Genomic DNA, 24,290 nt, shown 5'->3' on the forward strand with positions numbered 1-24,290 from the left:
CCTCTAATTCTGTATTTTATTATACCTGACCCTTTCAGCTCCCCCCTCTCGTCAAGCAGGCAGCAGTAATATAATAAAAAAATAAGAACGATAAAAGTGTTGATCGTTGATATAAGAATAAAAATACTGTTTTTAAATGATCCGTCAATCACAAGAAAATAATAAAGAAAAGGAAAAAGGTAAAGAATAAAAATAAGAATAAAAATAAGAATAAGAATAATAATAATAATAAGAAGAAGAAGAAGAAGATGAAAAGAAAGGTTACTCGTTCTTTATCTTTCTCCTTCATTTAACGTGAGGATAGGGATAGTTACTGTTTGCTATTCCACCTGGAAAACAGTATTTTAATCGAGAATGTTAGACGATTAATCCGTACGATCAGATCTATCTAAAGCGTATCCCTCGTTAAACACGTCATGCCAGGATGAACAATTAAACTGACAGAGCAATCGATAAGCCGACCTATCGAGGATCCGATGAAAATTGTTGGCGTTGATGTTTGTATATTTATTTATGTATGTGTTTATGTATTTATGTATGTATGTATGTACGTATGTATGTATTTATATGTTGAGAAAAAAGGTCGCTTTTCGTTCTCATTAAATCACGAATATAATAAATTGGTAATTACCAACAGTATTAATTAAAATGTCGCGCTGGAAAGATCTCCCGAATTAGAAAAACGAACTATACGTGTGTTATATATATATATATTTGTATGTAAGTATACGTACGTAATATTTATACACACACACACACATGTACAAATACATATACGCGTAATAGACATATAATTTTGTCGTTAAAGTTTTCTCTTGTTTAATGTTTGGTTTGGTTTATTTTGTTTTTTATTTTTTTAAGTATGTAGGTAATTGTATTGAAAAATTTTGAGCTTTTTAACATAGATACCATTTCTTTTTTCGATCAAATTCAACTTTATTTTGTCTATGTAGTCTTAACATTTTTCGAGAAAGAATAAAATGAAAATTTTTGTAATCCACCCTTGCATATATATATATATATGTTCGATCTTTATATATATAGATGAATAAATATATGTATAGATAGTACATATCTACTTTTTTGAAAAGAAGAAAAATAGAAGAAAACTATGATTTGGCTCTCCTGTTCGTCAAACACGCTTCGTTAAACGAGATTGGCACTCTACGCAAATTAAAAAAGATCAATGCTTCTCGTCTCTATCAAATACTTTTTCTTTGTGTGTATGTGTGTGTATATGTGTGTGTGTACGCACGATGTTAGTTTAAAACTTTGTAACTCAATTATAATAAGAAGAATAATTAACGAATCGTATCGGCTTATCTTCTACGTTTATTTCATCTATACACATACGTACGTACATATATATATATATATATAAATAAACTCACATATATGTAATATCTATATACATAGATTTCACGTATGAGTGCGTTAGACGTGGTGGGTAACACGAGTCAGGTAAAATGATTTCATAAAACGAGAGAAAAAGAAGCTGAAGGAAAAATCGATTTGACTTCAAATTAAAGTTGTTCTTCAATGTTTAAACGGGCGTTTTTCTATGATTATAATTATTCTCGCGTGTGTCAGCAATTAAGAAAATGATTTTCAAAATGACAGACCTAGGAATAAATTTAATTAATCATTTTTTTTTTCCCGGAACGAATAGTAATTTATTTTCTTTTTTCTTTTCCTTCTTTATATACCACTTATTTAGATTATGTTCGTAATCACTGGCTCGTGTTTATCTTTGAGAGAAAGAGAGAGAGAAAATAAGAGAATATGGAAATGTCACATGTTTAAATACTAACTCACAGAATTACGATATCTCTTGATGTATAGTAATGCAATCGCACGTTCAGTTTGTTTATTACTATTCGCGTGTAAACGAGTATTACCCGCAGTATGTATGTATGTATGTATGTATGTATGTACGATATGTATTCTATATCAATATATGCGTACGCATACACGTTCAAGAATAAGTTGAACGCGTGTGTAATATGGATCGGTTAAAACGCAGCAGCAGACATGTCAAACGCAGGACAATGTAACATAAGTATACAGCAGATCGATTACTATAGACATTTTTCAAAGTATTACAAAGGATAGAACAGATGTATTGCAGGTGATCAAAAGAAAGTAGGCCGAATAACGCTTATATATCATACTTTTTCTTTTTCTCTTTTTTTATTATTTCATATAATTACTAGACTTTCTAGATAATTGGAAGGATGTAAAACCAAGCTAGTAATATATATATATATATCATTAATTTTCGCTTAGGCTACTTTCATCATCGTAAAAAAAAAAAAAAAGAAACGTTTATTAACTATGAGTGTACTATAATTTAATTCGACCATGATCAAATGTATAACTATTTTACAACGCATGTAGGGGAAATACAATAATAATATTTAACGATCGATTGATAACCGTGTAAATCTCGTACTGGTTTTGACTTCATAAATCATAGTGAGTTTGACGTGGTTGGTGCATTAATGTAACAAAAGGGGAAAGAGAGAGAGAGAGACACTGGTGTAAGTGACGAGTCTATTAAATCTCTCACGAGAATGATTTCGATCGATGTTAAGGAGCATGATTATGACGTTTGCTTGCAAATGATACTTTGCTCTAAGATAATATACATTGCCGAGAATATTACGTATGTATACCATGAATCGCGACAGTATCTCTACAGAGAAATTCCTTTACTGTTACTCGCCCGATCGTATAATCATTATGATGAAACGCCATCGTCGATGCAACGCGCATGATCATATTCCATGGATAATATACATATGTATATATGTATATATGTAATATACATATGTATATATATATATATACATGCATAGGTACAAAGAACTTTAGCGAAAATGAAAAAGCACGATCATAAAAGTACACGTATATATATATCAAGGTATATATTTATGTACATTATTGTCCTACATATCTTATTTTATACATTTATTTTAAAAAAGAAAAAAAGAAAAATGATCATTTAATAATAGTAACAATTTACATTAGATGAATAATTGCATTTAATATTCTATCATTTTATATGATTTAATTAATTCACATTTTTAAATTTATTACCTCTTTTTTATATATATATAATCATTTGATATCAACCTAATTGGGATGCATTAAATGAAAGAAAGAATGAAAGAAAGAAAGAAAGAAATTCGATGACAAAAAGAAAAAGTTATCTCTAATTACAAACCATGGTGCATCGACATCGCGTTTTCGCCCTTGTTCTCCCGAGAGACCTGTACAGAGATACGCACACACCTTCTCACGTGTTTTCTACCGACATATTATTATACGCGTGTGGGTGTAAATACGTTTTTGTGCGTGTAGCATTTATGTAGTCCTCCTTTGAGAATGTTTGCTCGTATGTATGCGTGTGTGCTCACGTACCTTGCTTGTTGTCATACATGCCGGTATAATCTATCCATTGTATTCCACACTCTTCTCGCTACTATGCGAACTACGCATAACACACCAACAAATCCACTGAGAAAGGGGAGAAGCATGCCAAATGAAATAGATACACATACATATGCATACATAACATTCGTTCTTCGCTCTCAAGAGAGACAGAGACAGACAGACAGAGAAAAAGAAAGAAAAGAGAGAGAGAGAGAGAGAATCAACGAAGATAAAAAAAAGCATTCGTAAGAGAGAGAACATTGAATCTTTCAAGAGAGATCTTTTCGTGGCCCGATTCTATCTTTCGAGCTGACGAGAATCGAAATAATAACTATATGCCCGGGGAACGCAAATACGTGTCCTTTATGAATTCTTACTTTTCTTTTTCTTTTTTTTGTTTTTTTTTTCTTTTCTTTTCTTTTTTTCTCGAATCATCATCTCACAAATGTATACACAAATAATACATTCGAATCTACGTACAGTGAGACATGTATTAAGCATACAAAGAGAAATACCACAGGGTCGACCCGTATTTGCGATCCATAAATTGATAATAATAATAATAATAGTAATAATAAAATAATATTAATAATAATTAATAATTAATAATTAATAATAATAATAAATAATAATAATAATAATAATAATAATAATAATACATAGAAATCGTCGAGAAACAATGATGACAGTGGACATATGAATTTCTCTAACTGGAATTCGGCCTTGGTAGAACGATATTTGCTCTTTAAAATTGCCCCGGAAGTAGGCGAGATTTTGGATGCTCAATTCGCCCCAATAACAGAGAGAGAGAGAGAGAGAAAAAAATAGAAAAAGAGAAAAGAAAGAGATGGAATTGGTAAAATAAAAATTACAAGAGAAAGAGAGCTAACGTAAGACGCATACTATATATATATATGTATATATATAGGAACAACCGCGAAATATGAAAAACGAAAGTAGAATGGCTCTCTGAAACATTGAAGACTGCAATAATAATTACTCTGGCCTATTAAAATACGATACGAATTCGCTGCTCGATAAGGGCAACGTTATAGATGATGATCACAGTGAATCCGTTAATCATAAGTGTGCCTGTTTCCAATGCGTGAGTGAAAATGTCTTTGATCGTGTTCGCCGTAGCTCCAGACGAGCAAACCACCATTATGCAAGAAAACAAAAATATGATGGTGTCCCATGCAACAAACGTAACGAATTTCAAATAGCGCGCTTATATGCACGCATTACGGCGAACGGGCATCTAAAAAGAATGATAATGTCTTGTTAGGAAAAAAAAAAGAAAAAGGGAATTAAAAAATAAAAATAAAAAAAAAAAAAGAAATACTATTTACCCGTATTGTATTCTGGTTATCTCTAATTACGATCAGTAAAAATTATTCTAAAGAAGATAGTTGTATTTCTTACTTATCTTCTCAGCGGCCTTTCTCATCCTGGATCCTTGAAAATATTTATTGCAAGTACTTCTACGTTTATATCCTGTTTTCTTTTTTTTTGTTTTCTTTTGACAATAGGGATCGCATTCAATACTTTTATAACAATTTTTATATATATTTATTTGAAAAATTTAATGATTGTTTCGATGCGATATCTATAATATATTATTGGAAGAAAAGAATTTCAATAATAATATTACAATAAATCTATTCGTTAGTAGTGTGCATAGCTGACTACCTTTAATATTTTTATGGAATTCTCTTTGAGTAACTGATATATAAGGATTAATATATTTATATAAAATGATTTATTGGTTCGTGACACTAAATAGATTAAGTGGCAACGGAGAATTATTATCCATAAATACTAAACATATGAAAATTAGATATATAATCCTTATAAGCTTTAGTATCCAGTTATTATCGATTTTCTATTTTACGAACATTGGATTTGGATATAAATATCAATGTTATACGATATTGAATTACATTTCCTTCAATTATCTATTGAATAAAATAAATTCATCGATTGAATAGCTAATATTTGATATTTAGAATACGCAATCTCCATTATTCGTAATTCGTTAAACAAGATGTTTTTACATGATTTTTATAAATGATTTATTAAAAACGCTATTAATGTATTGTTAAAAACATCTTACATTTTAAATATCCTACAAGTTTTGCAGCTTTCATGGTACATTCTTTATTACGAGCTTTCTTCGATCCTGGATAGTGTGGAACTGTTTCGTTTATGCGATCGTAAAAAAAGTCAACGTCAAAATCGCAAGTCACCCTGAAGAAAAATTTCACGTATTAACTCATACTTCGCGTTTGTTAATACACTCATAAGTATTTCAAAAAATATATATATATACATATGTATGTATGTATATATATATATATATACTATATATATATATGTATATATACATGTATTCTCCTTGATACAATTCTTATAGGTTCAATATAAATGACAACTCTACCTACAAATAAGACACATTTACGCACCATTGTATAAGATAAATAAGTTTATGTAATTTATGTACAAAAGTATGGTTATCCACATCTGCGTGTTGCGATCGACATTTTATACAGTTACAAAAGTATAATACCCCTAATTAAGGAGAAATGCAAACATGCAAATAGTTTGTAATTGCCGTATCGATTTTCAATACAAAATTTCACTTGACTTTCCAAGTTCTTTTAATATCGTTAGATAAACAATGCCTTATATTAACGTAGGCATATTCATTCTTTGATATTCAACACGTTAAGCCTTGTTTTGTCTTATTCAGTGTGTGGTTATTGCTTCAATAAAATAATCTGCATGCACCGTACGATAAAACTCACAATCTTCGACAATATTGAGCCAATCGTTCGATAAGGAGGCAATCACGTCCTACAAGACAACGCATCGTCTTCTCCTAACTGGTTCTGGTGGCTCTAAAGCTGCTAAGATCGCTTCGTCAAAAACATTCTTTAGACCTTTCTAAAATATAAAAATATAAAATATAAAAGACTCTTATTTTTTTGTTTCACTGATACAAGGAAAAGATTATAATTCATCATTGACATACCTGCGTAAGAGCACTACATTCTACATATTTCACTGCTTTCAGTTCTTTCGCAAGTTTCTCTCCTTGTTCTCCTGTTATAGGTTTCTGTTTATTTTTTGCTAATTTTTCAATAGTCGCTGCATCATCTCTTAAATCGATTTGTGTACCAACAAGTAAAAAAGGTGTTTTTTGACAATGATGAGTTATTTCTGGTACCCACTAAAAAATGAAAAAAAATGTCTAATATAAATATAAAGAATGCATTTGCAACATTATATCTTGTATGATAAATACAAATGTATATTATAAATTTAAAAAACGTACCTTTTCTTTAACATTTTCAAAAGATGACGGGGATACAACAGAAAAACATACTAGGAATACATCTGTTTGTGGATAACTAAGAGGTCGTAGTCGATCATAATCTTCCTGACCTTAAACACATATAACAATATAATAGATACATTTGTGAATACATTATTAAATATTTTAATACAGATATAAACATAAGATGAAGTATATATATATATATATATATATATTACTTATAGTTACCAGCAGTATCAAATAATCCTAAAGTGTATGGTTCTCCACCAATCATGACTGTAACTGCATAATTATCGAACACCGTAGGCACATATTCCGATGGAAATTTATTCGTAGTGTAGGAAATCAATAAGCAAGTTTTACCAACAGCCCCGTCTCCAACCACAACGCATTTTATTGTCTGCATCTTTCGCACTGTTCTTTATTTGACCTAATCCAAGGATAAAATAAATGTTTGTAATCAATTCATTACGATAAAAATGTATTAAAGTTTTTAAGACTTACTACTTTAATGCGCAGTAGCATACACTTTCTGTTAATAACTTAAACTTTTAACAGACTATTCATTCGATATCAATAAAACATTTCAACGTTCTCTCTTTTAACACACCGTATGAAAATAATCTTAACTTTTCATTATCTGTAGACGACACTCCACTTTTTCAAACTTAATCGTTAAAGTACTTTTTATCCATTAGATATTACTATTATAATAGAAAAGTTTCAAAGTTGACGAACACTACTGCAATAGTTTTAACTGGAATAGGAATATGCTTAAGAAGCAGATATTGAGATATAGTCCCCTTGCAAATCCAACTGCAAATATGTATTATGTATTCAATATAGCTAAGATTTAATAGAATAAATGATAAATAAAACAGTACGTTAACAATTTCATCCACTTTTGTTAAGAACTTTTTTGCATAAGCTCATTAATGGAACATTGTTTTTGGAGACGCCATATTGGTTATTATGTCAAATATACCGATAGATTTAGTCGGCTTTAGATTCTATAAATATATCTTAATATAATTCAAACTTTAAATTCTTTCTCTTATTAAATTTTTAAGAATAAAGCACCTTATACTAACAACAACAATTAAATATATGAATAACGGATATTAAAAACTTACGGATAACTGGGCGTCGACAACGCTATACTGTCACAAATATTTAAACCATTCAAGAAGGGGTACACGTGTCAAACTAAGTATTAACGAAGACTGCCATCTACGATTCTACTTCGTCCACAGAAAAAATCAAATTTTTATTTAAAAAATTAAAAAAATAATGTTATAAACTACAAATATACTCTTCAATATTTTATTATTTCTTTATACACATTATTTGTTAAATAGAAAAATTATTTTATAATTTTAATTTTCAATATAGGGAGAAGTACAATTACATTTTATATAAATATGTATATATGTATTTTAAATAACATAATTTATTAATTAATAGCTAAAACTATTTATTAATAATAATCAAAAATTATATTCATTTGTAATTATTTCAATTTGAATTAAATTATGAGTAGAATATAGGAGAAATTTCATTGGTCAATGAATTACTGCATTAGTATTGAATTTTTGTATGCTTATGTTTCATTTATAAGAACATTTTTATATACATATACATATATATTAATGTTTTATATATTGATAATTATTGTATAAATGAAAGATATACAAAAAATGAATTTATAAAAGGGAATAATTTAATAGATTAATTCTAATTGAGATTCCGGAAGTAAGGATAAAGTATTCCCACGATCACTCCCATGATCTTTAACATGATTGTTGCATTTCTTCTTTAAAATAAACCAATGACGAATGGTAAAGAGATAGACATGAGATAGTTAGGGAAAATGGCTGATGATACAGTGGTCCGTGTTTTGACTATTTTACGTATCTTTTCGTATTGACGTTCGTCATGGAATTTATTGATATTCCAATAAACGATTTTCATTATTTCATAGTGGATAAAGTGTTGTGAATTATAAGTGTGTTGTTATAGTGTACGAATTAAAGTAATTATTACTTGAGGTCCTGTCAAAACTTGTCTGAACCTGTCTAAACGTGATTCTATTCTAGCTGCCATCGCGAAATTTTATTGTAAATGCCTTAAAATATTATTTTTTATATTAATATCCGTAAACAATGAATTTATATCGAGGTAAACATAATTTGATGTAATTTTTATATTACAAAATTGTATTACTTTTATTTTTATGCACTTTTATTTCTTAAACTTACAATTAGATCTTTACAAGAAAATGATCGTAATTCGTTCATTTATTCCAAAAACTAAAAATTGTCTTGCTTCATTTGATAAACACGAGGAACACGTTTAAATATCTATGACATAATGACAATATTTTTATATTTTGCATTTAATGCAAATTTGTCTAATAATTGCTTTCTGTTTGTTTTTTGTTACAGATAAATTGATATATGACAGAGCTAATGAATAAATTGAATGCCTTACAAAATTCTATAAAGTAAAAGTTTGCAATGTGCAATCATTGTATTATTACGGTATAAACATATTGACACTGTTGATACAGAACGTTATACTAGAAATATCTTTGAGGCCATAAAATGCCTGTCTATAGAGTTAACGATGGGACAGCATTTTGCTAGTCTCAGGGAATTTTTTAAGATGGATGGTGATAAACAATCCGCAGAAATATATTCTAATGTATTGCAACAACAATCAACGTTGGAAATGGTTGACCAAGATGATACAGAAAATTTACCCAATTATGAGAATAATGGGAACGTACCTGTCTTGAATTCTAATGTTATTCCAAATAGAGAGAGCAAATCGGAAGGGAATTTGGGAAATCATAATTTAAATTTAGATCTAGATAATCACAATTCTAGATTTGAATCTTTATACAGTCAACCGGTGGAAACTCAGGACATAAAACAAGTTCGTGGTAATGGAAATATTAACAATTCTGAGATACCGTTCAGACAACAAGAGGCATGTTGCAGCAGTTCTGGTGGTAGCAACAGTAGTAGTAGTTCCGAAGATAGTCCAAGAACTCCTCCATTAAGAAGATCTTCAAAAACATTGTCGTTCGGGAAAAGAATAAGTAAGTCATGTAAATTATTGGTTTAAATTGATTAACTTGAGATCTGTATTAAAGAATTTGAGTTATTTTTAGTATATTTATTTGTTACTTATCGTTTTAGGTAAACAACGGAACAAAGATCAAAGTCCACTATGTAATCACATTTTATCTTCAAAAAAGAAAAGAAGTAATTGGGTATTAAAATTTGCAAAGAGTAAAGTATCCAAAAACACTGATATTATTCCTGGTCAAGGCAATAGTAGTTCAGATTGTGTATGTACTGGTTATAGAAGAACCGAAGAACACCCAATGGGTGAAGGAATTGTATTCAATAGTAGATCTGCACCACAGAGTCCAATTCTTGGTCCTCTGCCACCGAGTCCTGTGATCGATTTGTCAAGATTTAATCCAGAGGAATTTCCTATGGAGGTATATATATTATTACTATAATGATCCTTGTATATTGATTGAAATTAAACACAAAGAAAAATATTAAATGTAATTTTCATTTGAAGGATTGCGACGAAAGGGCACGTTTACAACGAGCACGAGAGATGGAAGAAGGCGTCGAACCTCCTCCTGGATACAGACCTAATTATTCATCGGGTATACAGGTGCATCCAAATGGTATAACAGTAGATAGTTTGGCCGCGTTGTTTCAAGTACATGCTGGTATTCAAGTTGCTGCCCTTACTGCGTTATCCCAGATAGATTTTACATTAATTCCAAATATTGAAAGACCTGCACATACGCAGGTAATTACTAATTATTCCTCGACGGATAAAATTTCTATACATTTATATTAACAGTTATTTTTTTGTTGCTCATAGGTCGATTATGTGCATTGTCTTGTACCAGATTTACGGTCAATAACAGCATGCTCTTTTTATTGGGGTAAAATGGACCGTTACGAAGCGGAGCGTTTACTAGAAGGTAAACAAGAAGGAACCTTCTTATTACGTGATTCTGCACAAGAGGAGTTTTTATTCTCCGTAAGCTTTCGAAAATATGGACGATCTCTTCATGCGAGAATTGAACAATGGAATCACAAATTTAGTTTCGATTCGCATGATCCAGGCGTTTACGCATCTGAAACAGTTAGTTTTCAAATAAATTTTCTCATCATTATTTTTGGAATAATAGAAGTTATTAAGTGATATGTGTAATATGTTTACAGGTGTGTGGTTTAATAGAACATTACAAGGACCCATCCTGTTGTATGTTCTTTGAACCTATGCTGACTATACCATTACATCGTAATTTCGCCTTTCCCTTACAACACTTGTGCAGAGCAGTTATAACTACAAGAACTACATATGATGGTATAAATAAGCTGCAGTTGCCAAAGACGCTTAAAAGTTATCTCAAAGAGTACCATTATAAACAGAGAGTGCGCGTTAGGAGATTAGACACAGAAAATGATTTACAGACAGATACGAGATCCATATCATATTTACCTTTAATATGAGCCTTTATATATAATGTAGAAATAATATCGTTTGCTTTATTAATTTTTCCTTGCATCTACAGTACTGCTACCACAGTCCTTTGTGGTGTATGCACAACATAATATCAAAGCTGATAATTTATTTAAAATTCTCAAATGTCTCTGCAATATTAGCAAGTAAAGCGCACATATTTAGCAATGTATTCAGCAAAGAAAAAAAACAATAATAGTAGATTTGGTTCAAATAATAACAATTTCTAGGTGGCTGTAACAGCAGCACTTATTTTCAAGTGACAAATGTATGCAATTCATTTGTTAAACTTGATAGTTTAATATGTAAATATGTCGCAACACGCGTAGTTGATCATCAGAGTTGAAGGGATTTTCGTTTTCATAAATTTAATTACGAAGATTTTAAACAAATTTATTCAAAAGTTTGTAAATTATTTGCTATCTTATAAGATTAAAGATTAATTAACACATGCATATAACTTGCATATGTAAAAAAAAATTGACATTTATGATATCCATAATTTTTTATTAGTTACTTATATATGATTATATTATAATTATTTCAATGATTAGATGAACAAAAACTTCATTTATTGTAAGATGCATCCGACAGTGTAAAATTCCATCTTTACATGCATTTGTAAAACTATTCTCAATAACGATCACAATATTCTTATTCCTAATGTGCCTACTTACAATGTGAAATATCAGCACATGGAATCTGTGTGTTAGTATTCATAATTATTGAATACGTAACAATTTCAATATTGATCAAAATTATGTTTATCTTTGAAGTGCAATCAGTATATGAAATTTGTTACTTAATTTTTAAATGATAATATAAATGAAATACATTGTTTTGTTCTGAAATCGGTAAGGTTATTAAAACCATGTATTATTATGCTTTAAAATTGTTAAATACATTGGTTGATGGTTATTCATATATAACTAATTTCTTATTAAAAATAAAATTTAATATTTATTAAGTGTACAGATATTGCTTATGTATTTAACACCTTATATATATATACATATATATATTTTTCTACTATATATTTATATAATATATATATAATAACAAATTATAATTTATATCATAGTAAAGAAGTTCTTAAATTAGAGTAAATTTATTATTTCTTTGCATTTTGTATTATAATATTAATACCAATATATGCATATATAAATCAAAAGTTTTTTTTTACAAAGAACGAAATATAAAATATATTAATGTATCTGACAAAATTACATTCTTGGTTTACATTTAAAAATTACAATGTAATTGTAGATGTATATATATCATATTAAAGAAATCATCAAGCTGTGCGAATAAAATTTAAATTATTTTATAAATCACACCATTTTTACTAAAATAAATGAAACAATTTAATAACGTTATCTTTACAAAGAATAAAATGAATAAAAAGACAAGGAAAGACAATAAAATTATAATTTCATATTCGTTCTAGAATTCATAATAAATTCAGTAGTTGAGTAATTGGAAGTAATATCTTATAATTAAAAATAAATACTGTAAAGAATAACACTGTAAATAAAACATCTACAATTTATATAGGAATAATACTTAATACTTTGAACATCAAACCTTGAACAGATAACACAATCGTTACAATATTACAATATTATTTGTATAAAGGATACGAATGAAAATTCTTTCCCATTGTTCAACCATATATAATTCTGTAACAAGCATGTATCGAAAATACCAATATCCTATGAAGGATACTAGTTTTTGTAATGGATTTTTCATATTGAATATGATTAACTGTCTAAGAAATAGAAGCAAGAAATATTAAAAATTTATTTTTATATTTGTAATCACGTTTATAGTACAATTATCAGAATTGATAAAACATTATTCATACTGCCTTACCTATTTCACAGACCATAGAAATACTAATTTATATATTCGATTAAGAATGAATTCAATAATAATTTTATGCACACGTAATATATATTAAAAAATCTCTGCCTTATTATAACTATTTATTATTATTGTTTAATTAAAAGTAATTTTAGATAAAAATAAATGACATCAAATTGTGATTAGATTACAAAATTTTGAATAGATTATTTTAGAGTCTTTCTATTGGTTTGTCCAATTACAAATAAATAAAGAGACTTAAATAATTTACGAATTATTAATTATAATAACAAAAAAGAAAATGTAGAAATTTTTAGAAGTTAAATTTAAAAAGAGATATTTTTAATTGGTAAAAAGATGAATTTTTATAAAATTCATGTCAAAGTTAAAAAAGTTATCCTTTCTAGATATAACATGATTAATGATTGTTTTGACCATAGATGTCAGTATATGTCAGTAGAAAAACATATGGCTGCCTTCATGCATTGTGTGTTGTGATTGTCTTTTTATTTATTAAGTGGCACAGAGAGATTAGAAATTAACATTGTTCAATTCTAAATTTAAAAGAAATCTAAGCAAAATCAAATTTGTATTTAGAAGGTTAGTCTTATCGATTTTCTAATTTTTAAATCGAGATAGATATTATCGAAATTATCGAAAGCGATTGGTTTAATCGATAAACTTTGTGTCAAATCTTGAACCATTACGCGCAGGTTCGCTATCGTTTACGATTTCTTCTTGCAGTGATAACTAACGTCAAGATGTCTGCATCTGTAACAGCTAAATTACAAGATGATATGAATAGTATACCCTTAGCAGATGATGATCCTCAAGGTACGATTATTTTATTTCTGCATGACGCATATATATCGATAATGCATGATCTCACTTCTTGTCATGTTTTATGAATCATAAATAAGTAGTACATTTAAATTTTTAAAGTATATTTATTACTTTAAAGTACGTAGACGTATGAAATATTCTTTTTCTTTTTTCCTTCAATTTGTAACATGCATTTTCCTTTTGTCATTAAATACAGTGATTATCCCCGAAGAAGAGGTGTTGGATAACGCTTCTCATTTATCTGACGCATTAGGCAGAGGACGTAGTATGGATTCTATTCCATCCACTTTTACTAATGGTAGTTGTAGTCCCAATAGTAAGTTCATTATCAAAACTATAGTATAAAGAATAATAATGAATTCCTTATCAACGTATTCATTTGGAATTCATTTGTGTGATCGATAGGTTTAGATCCCGATATCAGTCCAGATGAACAGGAAGAAAAAGCACGGTTAATAGCACAAGTCTTGGAACTACAAAATACATTAGATGGTAAGTTTAATTGTTTGTTAGTAAATGTTATTAATTGTTATAAAATTTATTAACAAATTGTATATATTGACTTTTCTTTTTTTAGATTTATCTCAGAGGGTAGACAGCGTCAAAGAAGAAAATTTGAAATTACGAAGTGAGAATCAAGTATTAAGTCAGTATATAGAAAATCTAATGTCTGCCTCAAGCGTATTCCAATCGACTTGTCCCAATACTAAAAAGAAATGAATTCCTGTGATTATTGCAAAAAGATTTTAAACATACAGGGATCTTATGATAGTTGTGATTTTCATTCCTTATAAAAAGTATGTATGCACATATTTGTAGCTGCCTTATTTTCAAACAAAAACCATATAGTATGTAATAATAAATTTAAAAGTACATGATATGTGGTATTTATTAAAAAAGAAAAAAAAAACAAAGAAAAAGAATTATCTTTATCTAGAGCAAATACATACTTTCTATAAGAGTAAATATGTTTGCTTGAAAATCGAATATTTTCTTTTCAGAAATTCACGCATTAAGCACTGTTTTTTCCTTTTTTAACTTTTTAAGGGACACATTTTAATATGTATAGTATTCATCGTTTATATTGCTTTTAAGTAATGGCAGAGGCTTATAGTTAGGAACTTAATACATTTTTACATTGATCATCGATTACCAAAGAATATAATTAAATTTGTTGTTTTCTATAATTCACATATAAGATAATGAAATAATATAAGCCTTACTTTAATTATTGTTAACGAACGTTATATTCTTAAGGGCTTCTCTATCTGGTCAGCATTTTTTCATTAGGTCTTTCAAATCTAAATCTCTTTCTATTAATAACAAAACTTTATTAAGACAACAAGTCGTTTTATACGTTAAGCTTTTGCTTAAGAGTTCTAATAACATATGTATGCAATGTATGTAGATGTACAAAGAAGATAAAACCAATTATATAAAATATTATTATATAATATATATATATACACATATGTGTGCTCCCATGTGCACACATTATACACACAATTAATTACATATTGTACTTAAATACACACATACATACATATACATACTACGATCAGAATTATCGAGTAAGTAAGAAATCGATGTTTAGAATTTCTCTGCTGTAAGCAGAGCATGTAGAATATATTTCGATCGTATTTTCACGAATATTTTTGATCTGTTGCACCATGTTCGCAGCAGAATAATTATTATGAATGTTAATAATCAGAGCGTACCGCGAATTACAACTGCGACTTGTGAGAAAGTTTCAGTTCGAGGGCACAAGCAAAATGCACAATCTCAAACTATTCCATTGTTGAGTAACACAGTGTTATAATAAACATTATATTCTATTGGATTACGCAGAGCGTACAGTTTTTGTAGTTCTCTTTTTGTATATCTTTTTTAATTCTTATTCTTCATCTTTGTTAGCGATTTTTTAAAATTCCTTTGCGTATCTAAATTCAAAGCATAAATGTTGACTAAAAAAGAAACATCATTTCGCACGTTAAATCTTGTTAATCTTGTCTTATCGCTAAAAACTGTATAGCTTTTTGTCCCCAAACCGTTCTTGGACCGGATTTTGCACGTCCGTTTTTTTTTATACCAATCCACCAACCGGGATGTACGTATTTACGTGATCGAAACGCGTCGTAAGATCCAACAGACCATTGTTCCCATTCTGTATTGTCCTTGTTCATATTGGACTGCAAGCAGAGGCGTTTTATAGACATGAGATGATGGCAATGATGATGAAAGTAGCATCTTAAAAAGATATTACTTCAGAACAAAAATCTAATCAAATTGTCTAAGAATTTTAATTCTTATTACGTTCATTCAAATTAATCAAATTAATTAGTGATTAGAAATAAATTATAGGCAACATAATTAATAATTAGAATTAATGTTTTGAGAAAGATATTGAAAGAAAATAATTATTCGTAATATTGAATATTGTGTAATATATTTTAAAAAAATTAACAAAATAGTTTAATAGACCAACTGGATCGATATTAGAGTATTGTCTCACTATTATAACAAAAAAATTCTTATCTTACCTCTCCATACAAGTAGCCCTTTTTATTAAATGCAAGATATAGTTTGGTCTCGACACCTTGTATTCGTACGACCCCGAAAGAGACTGGTGTTACGTGTAAAAGAGCTAAAGATAATCGACAAATAAAAAAAAAATATTTACAGGGATTTTATTTTATGTAAATTACATCTAGTTTCCCGTTAGAAATTATACCATGTCTCTCGTTTGCTCCTGACAAGCCTCGAATTTTGCCAGTAGACGTTATTCCGAGATGATAACCGGTACGACAGTAAAGTTTTATGACGAGGGAATTATAAATTGGGTTTTCCGCCGGTTGCCGTGGATCCCATATTACGTAGGGTGAAAGGGTGTAAGTAACTTCGGACGTCTCGTATCGTGGTTGACTGTACAAATGAAATTAGAGAGTTTGCAATAATATTGTTGAATTAATATAATAACACAAGCATGTATATATACATATATATAATTAATTAGACAAATTTTTATTTGATATATTTTCTATATAATCTCTTTAACGGGGTGGTCACCAAATTATTTACAAAATATTAATTTAATTTAATTTTTTATTTCGTCTAAATAAAAGAAAGAGAAAAATAATAATATTATTAATAACTTATCATATTTATGTGTGATCGTAATAATTTAGTTAAAAATAAATTGTAGGACAAGTTTATATTTGGACACGTTAAAGAATTTCTGGACACACTTTATATAAACGACTTTGATCGAAACAACCCTTTAACGTTCAATTTAAAACGAATGTTAACTATTTAAGCGTTATATTATATTATAATAAATGAGAACGATTAATTATATATATATATATAGTCCAGTTTGCAATGAAGAAGAATTTTTCTAACAACGATGAAGGGAGGCCTTCGATATTAATGCATGTGTCCCTCGTTAAGATTATCATGATTGTAATATCGAGCGTGGTTAACGTTTGAAAGGGTCACTGGAGATCGGAGATCCACCCTTAACATAACAGACGTGCCGCACCGTGTGTTCTATGAGAGGAAAGATAGAAAGAGAAAGAAAGAGAAAGAGTTCACGCTCGAGAGGTGTTGCTTATATTAGAGACATACATGTGTTGTATGTTTTAAAAAATAGGACGATCAGGTTTCCAGGTCAGAGAGCCTTCTGAATGAAGCGTGCCTTGTCACGGTGTGCGAGTTTTCGCACTCCGTTAAGTTTGAAAACGTTTTTTCAAGGGTGTCGTCGCTATTAGACGAATGAGGAATTAATCTCTCGTATTTAAAAAAAAAAAAAAATCAATTAAAGGACCTATCATCACATTATAGCGAATAAATAATCCAATTTTTCCTAACTTATTTATATAATTGAATTGACGGTAATTTCATTAATAATTAACCCTTTGAGTGTTGAATACATTTAACCGATATGTTTTCTAGAGATGGAATATTTTATTATCATCCTAATGTGTTTGTTTCTTTGATTCATTTTATCAATCATATTATAATAATATATTATATTATATATTAAACGTTTTTTTGTTTATATTATATACATTTTTTTCTTCGACTCAATGTAATAATCAATAATGAAAATCAACTATTAGATTATTTGAATTAATATTGACAAACACACGTGTATGACGTCAATAATTCACGCTTTGGGAACTTTTATTAAACGCATATATGCGTTGACAGCATTCAAAGGGTTAAACCAACGCTTGCACGAGGAGGAGGAGGAGGAGGAGTTTCGCAGATTTGAATTTATTAATAAATGGATATTTTGTAATGTCTGTCATTGTCACGTTTACGCAGTTACGAGTAAGCTGCTTCGTAGAAAATTACAACCTCCACTCACGTATTACGAGAACTATACCTATTAGACCTAGTGACCTCCCACACTACGATATTAGAGCAGAAAGTTAATCGAGTCAAATGATCAATGAATGCACGTGAGCGCACTTTATGCGCATATCGGTGAGGGGAGAAGAAGAAATTACGTCGTCGTTGATTTAATGATAAATTTTCACCGATAATTGTATTGTTGAATTTATGCTAATCATAGGGATGTTTTCGTAATATTTAATAATAATATCTTATTTTTTTACTTTCTCTTTCTTTCTCGAAAAAAAAAAAAAACAAGAATGATGAATATTCCTTAACATTTTTTTTCTTTAGTAACACACGTGTATACATTTTATCTTTTATTAATTGCAAAATGAATTCTCAGTTAATATCAAAAGTTTTATATATTTTTGTTTTTAAATATAAAATCTCTATATTTAAATAAAGTATAAATTATATATCAGTATTAATAATAATAGAAATATAATGTTAAAAATTGTATATCATATAAAGGGTTAATCTATACGATGAAAAAAAGAAACGATTCATTGTTATTCATTGTTCTTACCTTAAAGACAAAAAACAAAAAGAAAAGAAAAATAAATTCTATTGTTCTTGGATAAATGTCTCGATATAACAAAATGTTATAAAATGATGTCACGTATGGTCTTGTTATAAAATACGCTTATTATTGTATTCCCATTTTATAGTCTCCGATATTATGTAGAAAATATGTACCTATAACTTACATGTATATTTATGTAAAGAATATCTGTAATCTATGTAGTATACTTGCGTATGCATAATACCTGTTTTCATCGTAGGAGGTAACTATAGTGTTCTGATGTTTCCTCGTTTCTAGTTTGTGCTTACGAGAATCACCGTTCAATCCCTTTTTCTCGTCCTCGATTTTCGTAGAGGAGGAGGTGGTGGTGGAGGTGGAGGATGATTCCTTTTTACAAAACGACAGATCTGTGTCGTAACTGTCGTCACTGCAACTGTCGTCAATGTCACTGCACTCCTCGTCGCAGGTCGGAGCTTTCAAATTCTCGTGGATCCACCTTAAGCTCATTATCGATCGACCTAAACCACCCTTTTCTTTCTTATCTCGATTGTCCGAGTTTCTTCTTTTTCTTTTCTTTTCTTTTCTTTTCTTTTCTTCCTCCTGCAAACAAACACACGCAAAACTCTAATTCAAATACTTCAATATTTTTCTATTTTCTTCTTCTTTCTTTGATTTCTTTGATTTCTCGATCTCTAATCCCAAAATTTACAACAGCAGGAGGATATTACATAGAAAGGAAAAAGAAATATGAGTTGAAAAATAGTTTGGATATAAAAGTTTTACGTAAAAATCATTTTTTTTTCATGCTTTTTCTTTTTATTTTCGTCGGTCAAAATTCATTTTTTATTTGGAAAGAAAATAAAAGTGTAGGAAATAGAAAATAGAAAAAAATACAGTTTATTTTTGTTAGATAGGGTTATTTAAATTTGACGCGCGTCATGTGGATTAATAGTAAACGGTGTTTCTGCTTTTCTTTCTCTATATTTCTCTCTCTTATTTTTTTCTGCGAGATCTCGAGATCCAGGTCAGCTCGTTTTTTTTCTCTTTTTTTTCGAATTTTCACGGAAAAAAATATGACTCGTGTAAACGATATGCATAGATATACTTTTTTTTTATACATATATATATACGTAATTAAAGTACCATCATAACTACCAACATTGCACTGTTATTGGAAATGATTCAGCTTCCCCATCGCTTTGAAAGATTTTTTTTTTAAAAACTTGGATACCCTTAACACGAGAAAAAGAGATAGAAAATCAGAAAGAGAAAGAGAAAGATATCATATTTTCAAACGGTGAAAATAATGCGGTTGAGGATTAGCGGTTGTCTCGGTCTGTTAATATTGCGAACGTTCGGGTTGAAAAATTATTGAGAGAGAAAGAGAGAGAGAGAGAGAATGAAGAAGAAGAAGAAGAATCGAATAAACGTGTGTCAATATAACGTACTCACATATGTAATATATATACACATTCATTCACTGGAATTGCACACGTGTGCCATTCAATTTGAATCGGTTTATAACATACACGCGTTTGTATTGCTTTTAAGAAGGATAATTGTGTTCCATGATGCATATACAATATTACGTCGTACCAAATTAATTACACCTTCGTGTAATTAATAATAATAATATTATTATTAATTACATTATATTAATTATATATTTATATATAATTATATAAATTAAATATATATATAAATATATATATAAATATATTATATATAAATATATAATTAATATTATATTAAATAATAATTATAATAATAATAATAATATCGTATATTTTAATTGAACTTATTTCGAGAATAATCGAATATATTTATCGTCAAACTAACTAAACTTAATTCGAAAATAAAAAGAAAGAAAATATTCGCACTCTTGGTTTCGTTTCGAAATAATAGATTCTTCTTATCCACTCTTGTTTAAAAAAAAAAAACACTATTTTAATGAAATTCATAGAACGAGACGAATAAAATAATAATATCATTGTAAAAACTTTGTTTACGATCTTAATTATTGTATATGCATTGTGTTGACACGCTATATAACGCACTATTTCCATTTCGTTTGTCGCAGTTTAACACACTCGTAATAAAACTTCCTTTTAATTAAATTATATCGATTAATTAAAATCGTACGATCTTTGTTAGAATAATCATCTTCGTCTCGTTGCAAATTGTTAAACAATTTTCGAATGATACGTTATTATTATTATTATTATTCCCAGTTCGCGTGGATTCAATTTTATTATTACTTCGATAAAATATATTTTCGAATTTAATAATTAACGGTAACAACATCACCACCACCATCACCACCACCACCATCACCGTCAGAATGGACGGATGAGTTTACGGTTGAAAGATTACACCTTTGTTTACGCACAATCGATGTGAAATGAACATTTGTTATCGATATACTCTATCTCTCTCTCGTATTATTTGCACTTTATTCTTTACAACGCGTTGTTTATTATTCCGAGTTTTATTTATTATCCTTCGTTTTTTTTCTTTTTTTTTTTTCCTACGTTGCATAATACAATTTCAAAACTATTCTATTATCGTTGGAACATTTTTTTAAGTTACCTCTCTCTCTTTTTCTTCCTTTCTTTTATTTTTCACTCGTACTCGTACGTTGAGATTACAACAAAAAATGAGAAGGAGAATATTATATTATATTTAAAAAAAAAAATTGAAAAGATAAATTTAGGAAATAAATCGGGGTTAAGAGGAAAGGGGGAAAGAGAGAAATGAAAAAATAGAAAAATAGAAAAATAGAAGTAGAAGAAAAAAGAAATGTTAGAAGGAGGACTACTACCTTCCAAGTATCCTACCTGATGCGCGTTTATCTCGCGACTGAGACACCTCTCTCTCTCACTCTCTCTCTCCCCTCTCTCTCTCGTTCGTTTCCTAGTGTAATAGTAGATATGACGGTGTTGTCTACGATGGCGAACTTCGTCGTGTCAGCAGTTACCGCTCCGCAACCCGAGCCGAACTAAATTAAAAATAAGTCTTTGTTTCATGAGGATGGAAAAGCTAACTTGCTAGCTAGCTAGCTAGCTAGCTAGCTAGCTAAATGAGCTATCTACCTATCTACAAAATTTCCCTCCTCTTTTCTTTATGTTATGTATTTTTTTTCAGCCCTTACACACTTTTTTTACAAGATTTTTCAAATGATTCTTTTTTCTCTCTCTCTCTCTCTCTCTCACTTGCTCGAGATTTTTATGAACACATATGCGAAAGAATTAATACAAATTATATTTAACTGGCTGGATTTTATCAGTATCATTAGTATCATAGTAGTTAAGTATCATAGTATATAGTTCTTCCAAATGGATTTTTAATTATAATTGTAAGCTCAATGATTTTTATCAAATGATTTTTTCGTTCTCATTTGTAAGTAATATCGATTGAGTGTTTATAAATATTTCGCAAGAATTATGGTAAGATTATATTTAACTGGCTGTATCTTATAATGTATATCGGTTTTTCAATGATTTTTTGTTAGTTAATATTGATTGAGAATTTATAAATACTTCGCAATAATTAAGATTATACTTAATCGGTTTTGATTTCCTTGGTGTATTATGTATCATCGTTTTGGGAAGTATTATTTTATAATTTTCGATAAATTAGTTGAAAGTTTTTGTTCAGGTAGGAGATTGAGCCCGTAGCGAAAGGATTAATAATAATAATAATAATGATAATGATATGCAATAAAGTAAAAAAAATAAAAAACATCGATCGATGATGATGATGATGATGATGATGATGCTTGTGGATAACACAAAAAAATGTAATATCTTACGAATATTGAATTATTTTATAATTATTATTTATTTACGCACAGGAGGGAAGATTGTCGATGATGTGTGTTTGTTAATTTGGAGATGTTCTTGCGATGTAGATGATCGAATCGTGGAACGAATGGTGTGCGCAGTCGTCGGTGGTTCGAGATAGACTGAATTAAAAACAAAGTACACGCACACACACACACGCATATACGCATTACATACACGCAGCTTTCGTTTATACGTAGGAGAGTTTTAAAAACGAAACAAATAAAACAAATGTGTAATATACGTTTTGCTGTTAGTAGTGTTCCGCGTCGTTTGACTGGTTTTGTCTCTTCTATGTAAAGATAACTGTATAAGTATACACACTTACATTTTAAATATTACATTCGTACGAATATACGACGCGTGTCCTTTTATTCAAGTGAAACTTTATTACACGAATAAAAATAAATTTATAGGATAATATATAACTGACATTAAATTTTTCAAGGTTGATTTTTCCCCCTCTTCCTTCCTTCCTTCCTTCCTTTAGTCGCATTATTTTTGATTAAAAATTAATTAAGGGAAAAAGAAAATGTAAATATAAGATCAATAAATTAAAATGTATTATGTATACAACGATTAATAATTTAAAAAAAAGAGGAAGAAGAATAGAATTGTTTCATTTCAAATTGTAAAGCGGATCACGTGATTGCCTAGGTAAGAAGAACCGTTAGATCACGGTTATTAAATTACTTAATTGCTTAATAAAAAAAGGAACATAACGAATTATACGATAGTACGAAGAGAGATGTATTACGTTCGAAAGATCCCAGCCTAATTTTTTATTATTTTTTTTATTTTCTTTTTTTTCGAATCATTTCCACGAATATTTCTTTTAACAAATTAAGATTCTATCCTCACCTTCTCCTGCCAACCCCCGTTAAAATAATGCCTAATAGTTTGGTAAACTAGTTTGGTAAACTAAAATAGAACAAAAATTACAAAAATCTAAAGACAAATCGATCGCGACGAATTTGTTCAAAGTTCCTTGGGCAAACAGCCAGCTTGAAAATATAAAAAAATCTCTTGAAGTTACCGATAAGAGAGTAGGGAATGGAAAAGCTGTTATTATTAGAAAGGGAAGCTTGCAGACTCGATCAAGTAAGTCGATAAGAGAGAGAGAGAGAGAGAGAGACGGATTTACTGCATCGATTGGTCCAGTAATTTCATTCTGACATCTAACGAAGAACGGAATGTTCGTCTACCACAGCAAGTATCCAAACATCCAAGAAACCCCAAACCAGTTATCCAGCCAGTTAGCTAGCTGGTTAGCCAGTTAACTCTTTGAGGCACATGAATTTCAGATAATAAAAAAGAGCCTATGTTGCACAGACATTTTATTGCATTTTCAATAAAACAAAATTGATATATACCTTCGTTAATAATGGTATCACATAATGTAAAAATATCTAAGAAAGAAAAAGAGTAATAGAGTTTAATTATATTCGTAACAATTGTCGAAGATATTACCAACTGTTTTACGTAAATA

At 29.1% G+C, this 24,290-nt stretch overlaps 4 protein-coding genes across 11 annotated transcripts; 2 read left to right on the forward strand and 2 right to left on the reverse strand.

The window, feature by feature from the left end:
* Positions 1–5,490: 5,490 nt before the first annotated feature.
* On the reverse strand, positions 5,491–7,997 carry LOC122517423 (cdc42 homolog). Of its 3 annotated transcripts, XM_043635797.1 has the most exons (6): positions 7,277–7,500; positions 7,001–7,202; positions 6,770–6,879; positions 6,467–6,664; positions 6,240–6,378; positions 5,491–5,682 (listed from the first exon to the last, which is right to left on the reverse strand). In XM_043635797.1, exons 2-5 carry the CDS (start codon positions 7,176–7,178, stop codon positions 6,289–6,291), a joined length of 576 nt encoding a protein of 191 aa, XP_043491732.1. In that variant the 5' UTR covers positions 7,179–7,202; positions 7,277–7,500; the 3' UTR covers positions 5,491–5,682; positions 6,240–6,288. The 3 variants fall into 3 exon arrangements, with proteins under 3 accessions (XP_043491732.1, XP_043491733.1, XP_043491731.1); XM_043635798.1 differs by lacking the exons at positions 5,491–5,682; positions 7,277–7,500 and adding an exon at positions 7,906–7,997 and having other exon boundaries at positions 5,900–6,378; XM_043635796.1 differs by lacking the exon at positions 5,491–5,682 and having other exon boundaries at positions 5,900–6,378.
* A 563-nt stretch (positions 7,998–8,560) lies between these two features.
* LOC122517424 (suppressor of cytokine signaling 4) lies at positions 8,561–11,513 on the forward strand. 3 transcript variants are annotated; one of them, XM_043635801.1, is made up of 6 exons: positions 8,561–8,950; positions 9,217–9,875; positions 9,976–10,283; positions 10,370–10,468; positions 10,685–10,951; positions 11,032–11,513. In XM_043635801.1, exons 2-6 carry the CDS (start codon positions 9,398–9,400, stop codon positions 11,320–11,322), a joined length of 1,443 nt encoding a protein of 480 aa, XP_043491736.1. In that variant the 5' UTR covers positions 8,561–8,950; positions 9,217–9,397; the 3' UTR covers positions 11,323–11,513. The 3 variants fall into 3 exon arrangements, with proteins under 3 accessions (XP_043491736.1, XP_043491734.1, XP_043491735.1); XM_043635799.1 differs by having other exon boundaries at positions 8,564–8,950; positions 10,370–10,609; XM_043635800.1 differs by having other exon boundaries at positions 8,564–8,804; positions 10,370–10,609.
* A 2,119-nt stretch (positions 11,514–13,632) lies between these two features.
* LOC122517427 (short coiled-coil protein B) lies at positions 13,633–15,881 on the forward strand. Of its 2 annotated transcripts, none has more exons than XM_043635806.1 (5): positions 13,633–13,795; positions 13,940–14,029; positions 14,235–14,336; positions 14,444–14,530; positions 14,616–15,881. In XM_043635806.1, exons 2-5 carry the CDS (start codon positions 13,957–13,959, stop codon positions 14,756–14,758), a joined length of 405 nt encoding a protein of 134 aa, XP_043491741.1. In that variant the 5' UTR covers positions 13,633–13,795; positions 13,940–13,956; the 3' UTR covers positions 14,759–15,881. The 2 variants fall into 2 exon arrangements, with proteins under 2 accessions (XP_043491741.1, XP_043491740.1); XM_043635805.1 differs by having other exon boundaries at positions 13,636–13,795; positions 14,235–14,354.
* LOC122517425 (fibroblast growth factor 13-like) lies at positions 15,101–22,924 on the reverse strand. Of its 3 annotated transcripts, XM_043635803.1 has the most exons (6): positions 22,811–22,924; positions 21,797–21,957; positions 19,204–19,559; positions 16,770–16,960; positions 16,579–16,682; positions 15,101–16,227 (listed from the first exon to the last, which is right to left on the reverse strand). In XM_043635803.1, exons 3-6 carry the CDS (start codon positions 19,464–19,466, stop codon positions 16,039–16,041), a joined length of 747 nt encoding a protein of 248 aa, XP_043491738.1. In that variant the 5' UTR covers positions 19,467–19,559; positions 21,797–21,957; positions 22,811–22,924; the 3' UTR covers positions 15,101–16,038. The 3 variants fall into 3 exon arrangements, with proteins under 3 accessions (XP_043491738.1, XP_043491739.1, XP_043491737.1); XM_043635804.1 differs by lacking the exon at positions 21,797–21,957; XM_043635802.1 differs by lacking the exons at positions 21,797–21,957; positions 22,811–22,924 and adding an exon at positions 20,103–20,329.
* Between the last annotated feature and the right edge of the window lie 1,366 nt (positions 22,925–24,290).

Source organism: Polistes fuscatus, unplaced genomic scaffold, assembly GCF_010416935.1.
Source record: "Polistes fuscatus isolate 324 unplaced genomic scaffold, CU_Pfus_HIC Scaffold20, whole genome shotgun sequence".
Taxonomy (NCBI): Eukaryota; Metazoa; Arthropoda; class Insecta; order Hymenoptera; family Vespidae; genus Polistes; species Polistes fuscatus.

Coding starts and splice junctions, on each gene's coding strand:
- LOC122517427 (XM_043635805.1), top strand. CDS start 13,957: ATGTCTGCATCTGTAACAGCTAAATTACAAGATGATATGAATAGTATA. Junction 14,030..14,234: donor AGCAGATGATGATCCTCAAG/GTACGATTATTT, acceptor CATTAAATACAG/TGATTATCCCCGAAGAAGAG. Junction 14,531..14,615: donor ACTACAAAATACATTAGATG/GTAAGTTTAATT, acceptor TTCTTTTTTTAG/ATTTATCTCAGAGGGTAGAC.
- LOC122517425 (XM_043635802.1), bottom strand. Junction 16,961..19,203: donor ACCTCCTACGATGAAAACAG/GTATTATGCATA, acceptor TCATTTGTACAG/TCAACCACGATACGAGACGT. Junction 16,228..16,578: donor AGGGCTACTTGTATGGAGAG/GTAAGATAAGAA, acceptor CTCTGCTTGCAG/TCCAATATGAACAAGGACAA.
- LOC122517424 (XM_043635799.1), top strand. CDS start 9,398: ATGGGACAGCATTTTGCTAGTCTCAGGGAATTTTTTAAGATGGATGGT. Junction 9,876..9,975: donor GTCGTTCGGGAAAAGAATAA/GTAAGTCATGTA, acceptor TTATCGTTTTAG/GTAAACAACGGAACAAAGAT. Junction 10,284..10,369: donor CAGAGGAATTTCCTATGGAG/GTATATATATTA, acceptor TTTCATTTGAAG/GATTGCGACGAAAGGGCACG.
- LOC122517423 (XM_043635797.1), bottom strand. CDS start 7,178: ATGCAGACAATAAAATGCGTTGTGGTTGGAGACGGGGCTGTTGGTAAA. Junction 6,880..7,000: donor AGGATTATTTGATACTGCTG/GTAACTATAAGT, acceptor TATGTGTTTAAG/GTCAGGAAGATTATGATCGA. Junction 6,665..6,769: donor TTGAAAATGTTAAAGAAAAG/GTACGTTTTTTA, acceptor TTCATTTTTTAG/TGGGTACCAGAAATAACTCA.